Here is a 6,234-nt window from a genome sequence, read left to right as displayed (position 1 = left end):
ATGCCCGGTGCAAACAGCGCCTGGAGCGTGGCCCGCCTCGAATGCCGGCTACGCTATCACAGCACCCGGGCAAGCCTCGAATGCATGCCCGGTGCAAACAGCGCCTGGAGCGTGGCCCGCCTCGAATGCCGGCTACGCTATCACAGCACCCGGGCAAGCCTCGAATGCATGCCCGGTGCAAACAGCGCCTGGAGTGTGGCCCGCCTCGAAAGCCGGTTACACTATCACAGCACCCGGGCAAGCCTTGAATGCATGCCCGGTGCGTACACTGCCGGGAACACGGCCCGCCTCAAATCCTGGCCACGCTATCATAAAACCCGGACCCGCCTCGAATGCACGCTCAGTGCACATACTGTCGGAAACTACGGGACACACGGCACCCGTGGCAAGCATTCCCATAGCCGATTATACTCTACCACAGTACCCCGAGCGACAGCTCCAAGCAGCAGTACCTGGAGAAGTGGAATTTACGCATAACAGATCGCAGCAATTCCCTACGAGTCAGGATTTTTCACCACTGTTTCCGCCACTGCCTACGGCCGATGAGACAGCACAGCACACTCACGAGTGGGTGCAAAAAGGCGCTGATCAGCTGTCCCAGATCACCTCAGCAATAGCAGAGGGTTTTCGCACGTCCCGTGCCCAAGAAAGCCCTCGCACGATAGAGGACGATACACGGATGGCCGCCTTAATCGCAAGGCAGACCACGGCCAAGGATCTTCCCCTCTTCCTGGGTGACCCGCTCGAGTGGCCCACATGGAAAGCCCAGTACACCCAATCCACAACCACTTGCAGAATGACTTCATCTGAAAACCTCATCCGGCTGCAGCGTGCACTAAAAGGGAAGGCTCGGGATGCAGTCGGCCCTCTCCTCATGGATCCCGCTCAAGTTCCAGAGATCCTCTCTGTCCTCGAGCAGCGATACGGTGGCGCCAGCGCAATAGCCACGCTGATGTTGAATAAAGGTGAAAAAGCTGCCGTATCTCACAATAGACGCAACCCTTGAGGACCTGGCAGACTTCTCCGGAACCGTCCAGAACTTGGTGACATCACTTAGGATCCTTAGGACTGACGGATACCTGACCAACCCCACCCTACTGAATGACATCACAACAAAGATGCCGATTACGCTACGGATGACCTGGCTGTATGAGACACGTGGTCTTACGAGTCTAGCTACAATAACTCAGCTGGCAGCATTTCTGAAAAGTATGGCTAACGCTATACCCAACAGCGGGATGATCGACCCAGTGCGACCTCGACCGCGACGGACCGAGCAGGTGCATGTAGTAAACGGTGAAGAAGTTAAACCAGACTCTAGACCCGCTGAATTTGTTACATCGCGTAAGAGGAGTGAGCCTCGCGAAAATAAAATGAACAATACGCGTAAACGCAAACTGTCTAGTGAAAGTTGCGGCCAGTGCGGTGGCAACCACAAAACTCGCGAGTGCACCGAGTTCGCGGAGAAAAGTCTCGCCCTCCGGTGGACAATGGTGCGACAGAAGAACCTGTGTCGTAAGTGTCTGGATCGACACCACTCACGGGACTGTAAAACCAAGGCATGGTGCGGCATAGGAGGGTGCAGATCACCACATCACCGTTTGCTGCATGACCCACAGTTCGTACCGGAAGGTGCTGTCGGTGAGGTTAACTTGTGACGCCAGACGACGGACCGGAGCGTGCTGTTAAAAATTGTGCAGGTTATGTTGGGCGTCCCCCAAGGAAGCAAAGTTTTGGTGTTCGCGCTCCTCGACGAAGGCTCAACTGTGACACTTGTCGACGCTGACATCGCGACACGGATCGGGGTGAGCGGCCCAGTCCGCGGCATACGGATCCATGGCGCCAAAGGGATGTGCACCTCTGACACACTCTCCCGCCGAGTGAAGCTGACCATAAGAGGATGTGATAGCAGTGACACCTACTACATCATCGCCAACACGATCTCCGACCTCAACCTGCCAGAACAACAGGCCCAGGGAAACCTTGTCACCCCAAAACTTTTGATAGGGCAAGACAATGCTCATCTGATCGTTTCACGGGAAGTGCGCGAAGACCATGACACTACGCGAATAGTGTCACGAACCGCACTGGGGTGGATCGCCCATGGGGGTGTCGGGACTGGCAGTGACAATAAATCCACGACGCTGGCACTACAAATTGAATCAGCCGCAGATATCCGCCTAAGAGAATTGGTAAAATGCAACTTTGCCGTCGACTCTCTTGGCGTAACTGCCGCGGTGAGAACCCAGGCAAGCGAACAAAGGGCCATCGCACTAATGAACACGACTACCCGGCCTCTTCGCACTGGGAGGTGGGAAACTGGCCTCCTGTGGCGTAATCCGGAAGCCACATTGCCTGACAACCGGCAGTGCGCGCTGAAACGACTTCATTCCCTTGAGAAGAAGCTGGCAGCAGATCAGAATCTGGCAGCAGCCTACAGCGACAAGATGAGCCAGCTGGTCAACAAAGGATACGCCAGGAAGCTGTCTAAACTGGAAGCGTCAACAACCGCACCCAGAAAATGGTACCTGCCGCACTTTGCGGTGACAAACCCCAATAAGCCAGGGAAGATCAGAATAGTGTTTGACGCCGCCAGTCGATGCCGAGGGACCTCCCTTAATGACCAGCTGCTTACCGGCCCTGACCTGCTGTCTTCCCTCTTAGGGAATATTCTGCGCTTTCGAGAGGGAAACATCGCCATTGCCGCAGATATCAAGGAAATGTTTCTGCAGATCAAGATAAGGCGGGAAGATCAGCTGTCCCAACTCTACCTCTGGAGATTACCGAACCAACACGAACCTGATACTTACCAGATGTCATCTATGATGTTCGGAGCCACTTGTTCACCGAGCAGCGCCCAGTTCGTCCGGAACAAGGTAGCCGGGGAATACGAACATGAAAACCCGATTGCCGCAGCAGCCATTCGTTCTAAATTCTACATGGATGACTACCTAGATGCGGTAGACAGTTGTCAGGAGGCTGCCTCACTCGTCCACGGTGTGAGCACCCTCCTCGCGAAAGGAGGATTCCACCTAACTAGCTGGGCATCTAACAGTCCAGCTGCCATAGCCGGTGTTCCCACAGAAGACCGGGCCAGTTCCACAGTGCGGATCAGCGGTGGAGGTACGGAGACGGAACGAGTGCTCGGACTAGTTTGGGACCCATCCACTGATAACTTCCTGTACTCATTCCAAGAGGCGATCACCCCAGAAGTGGCCACGCGACCCACGAAAAGGCAGCTGCTCTCAATAGTAATGAAAATCTTCGACCCAGTAAGCTTCATTTCCTGCCTTACAATCCGGTCGAAGATACTGCTGCAGGCCGTGTGGCGCTCGAGTATAGGCTGGGACAACCCCATTACCCCTGAACATACACAGAGGTGGACCGAATGGCTGAGCCTGTTGAATACACACAGCATTTCAGTTCCGAGACGCTGCCTCCATCTCAAGCAGAACAGCGTGACCCTACATCTCTTCTGCGATGCGTCAGAACAAGCCTGCTGCGCTGTCGCCTATTACACCGAAGAAGTAAATGGATCCCTACAGGCGACATTTCTGGCCAGTAAATGCAAAGTGGCGCCACTGAAGCCCCTCTCCATTCCCCGCCTTGAGTTACAAGCCGGACTCATCGCGGCAAGACTAGCCCAGACCATCCACAAGGAAAGCCAGGCCCGTATATCCCAAACGTACTTCTGGACAGACTCTGCAACCGTATTGTGCTGGTTACGAACTGACCCACGTACGTACTCTGCCTTCGTGGCAAACAGACTGGGCGAAATAGATGAGTTAACCAACATACTCGACTGGAGATGGGTGCCAACCAAGCTCAATCCCGCTGACATCGGTACAAGGGACTCAGATGTGCCCGACCTATCACCCAAAGGAAGGTGGTTTACCGGGCCGGCCTTTATCATTTTACCTGAGAGTGCGTGGCCAAAAGAGCGTGCACCTGTCAAAAGGCCCGACGACCAGACACTAGAGGTTAAGCCTCACTACGTCGGCCTTCTATCAACTGCAAGGGAAGCCTTACCATCCATCGAGAGATTCTCCTCATGGCAACGGCTGATTCGTGCAACAGCATGGGTTCTCCGCTTTGTGAAACAATGTCGGATGAAAGTTAACAAATCTGTAGGGGGCCCACTGCGAGCGGAGGAGATCAAGGAGGCGGAAGACAGATGGATAAAAAGGTCTCAGGAGGACGCCTTCAATACTGACATGACCACCCTCAAGCAAGGCCAAATGCTGCCGACTGGTAGTCGTCTGAACCCATTAAACCCCTTCTTCGGACAAGACGGCGCCCTGCGGATGGGTACCCGGCTGCGAGCTCTAGCGAAAACGAAGTGTGTAGCACGGACTCCCGTCATCCTGGATGGAGACCACCCGTACACTCAGCTCCTGATTCGCCACTACCACCAGAAGGCGGACCATCCCAGCACGGAGAAGACGGTCGCAGAGGTGCGGGGCGATTTCTTTGTACTGCGTCTGCGCACTACAAGCAGGAAGATAGCACACGCCTGCCCCACCTGCCACATAAGGAGAAGCAAACCCTCTCCACCACTAATGGGGGCGCTACCACCACCTCGACTGATGCATCACATCCGCCCATTTACACATTGCGGACTCGACTACTTCGGGCCTATGGAGATCACGGTTGGCAGACATCGGGAAAAACGATATGGAGCCATCTTCACTTGTCTCTCGACCCGCGCCATTCACTTAGAACTGGCCGCCTCACTGACCGCAGACTCAGCCATCATGGCCATACAGCGGATGACTGCGCAAAGGGGACAACCCGCAGCCATGTACTCCGACAACGGAACAAATTTTCATGGAGCCGATGCAGAGATGAGAGACGCTCTGGTATCATTGAGCCACGATGCCAGAATGCTTGATGCCATAGCCACCCAGGGCATTGAGTGGCATTTCATACCTCCAATGACGCCCCACATGGGGGGAGCTTGGGAGAGGCTTGTACGGTCAGTAAAAAGAGCCCTGAGCACCACACTTAAGGAACGGGCACCTAGAGAAGAAACCTTACTCACGGCCCTGGCAGAGGCTGAATTCACAGTGAACAACAGACCACTCACTCACATATCAGTTGACCCACGCGACGAAGAGCCTTTGACCCCCAACCACTTTCTTCTAGGGTCGGCTGGAAAGCGTCCCCTCTTGTCCATGTTTGGCAAAAAGGAAGAGGAAATATGCCTTCGCCGCCAGTGGCGTATCGGCCAGCAACTTGCAGACATATTCTGGAGGCGGTGGCTTCTAGAATACCTTCCCACCATGGCAGCTCGGCAAAAATGGCACAACCCGGTCACACTCATTAAGAAGGATGACCTGGTGGTCATTATGGACTCCACGCTGCCACGGAACAGCTGGCCGCGTGGCCGCGTCCTTGAGGCCGTGCCCGCCGCCGACGGACAAGTCAGGACAGCCCGTATCCAGACAAGTTCCGGAATATATGTTAGACCGGCCATTAAAATCGCCGTCATACTACCTGCTTCAACAACACCAGCCGATCCAATCACCAGCACGACAACACCTGCCTAGCCGAAACCCCTTGCAATGACATCAACTGCAAACACGAGACGCTGGGATGAAACAGAACACGCCCGACGGAGTAGCTGGGCGCAGCAGAGACTGCACCGTGGGGAGTATATCGGACGTGCAGAGCCAAAGTCATTATGAGATAACAAGATCTCAAGTTTTTACGATGTCCTTAATATTTTTGATAAAACCATTTAGATATCTGCGTCAAAATAAATATGATACTATAATATTATTCCACATCCTTGTGCGACTGCTATAGTTAATATTAATGGATTTTCGGCGCCACCATACATTTAAAAACTAATGTTTTTGTTTTGTTCAACACAGTGAAGAGATAAGGGTGATCGCTAATTACTCTCATTGAACATGTGTGAAATTTAATGTATAATTTTGTCCAATAAATAGAGAAGTAACTGGTACAAACAGTCACTTCTCATCCGAGAGTTCTCGGGAAAGTAATACTTGTTTAATTTAATGTTTTCCTACTGCCCCTGCAAAAACTCTCAGATCAAGGTGTCAATGTGTGCCGGTGCCCTATTGAATTTGCAGTATTTGTGCGGGCTTCACTAACTTGGTCCCGTACAGTTCTAGTATTCTCTATCTCAGTAATGTAGTTCGTTGTCACAAATACTACTACTGTTCTAGTATTCTCTATCTCAGTAATGTTGTTCGTTGTCACAAATAC

The 6,234-nt window shown here is 53.1% G+C and overlaps 1 protein-coding gene across 1 annotated transcript; it reads left to right on the top strand.

The window, feature by feature from the left end:
* The first annotated feature begins 1,703 nt into the window (after positions 1–1,703).
* Positions 1,704–5,549, top strand: LOC149411676 (uncharacterized). The gene has a single exon (XM_089646718.1). The coding sequence runs from the start codon at positions 1,704–1,706 to the stop codon at positions 5,547–5,549; it is 3,846 nt and encodes a 1,281-aa protein (XP_089502844.1).
* Positions 5,550–6,234: the final 685 nt, after the last annotated feature.

Source organism: Hesperophylax consimilis, chromosome 25, assembly GCF_061612785.1.
Source record: "Hesperophylax consimilis isolate HC1 chromosome 25, BYU_Hcon_1.0, whole genome shotgun sequence".
Taxonomy (NCBI): Eukaryota; Metazoa; Arthropoda; class Insecta; order Trichoptera; family Limnephilidae; genus Hesperophylax; species Hesperophylax consimilis.
This window is presented reverse-complemented; position numbering and strand designations above follow the sequence as displayed.

What these genes read in the sequence shown, in the direction of transcription:
- LOC149411676 (XM_089646718.1), top strand. Translation starts at nt 1,704, where the DNA reads ATGTTGGGCGTCCCCCAAGGAAGCAAAGTTTTGGTGTTCGCGCTCCTC.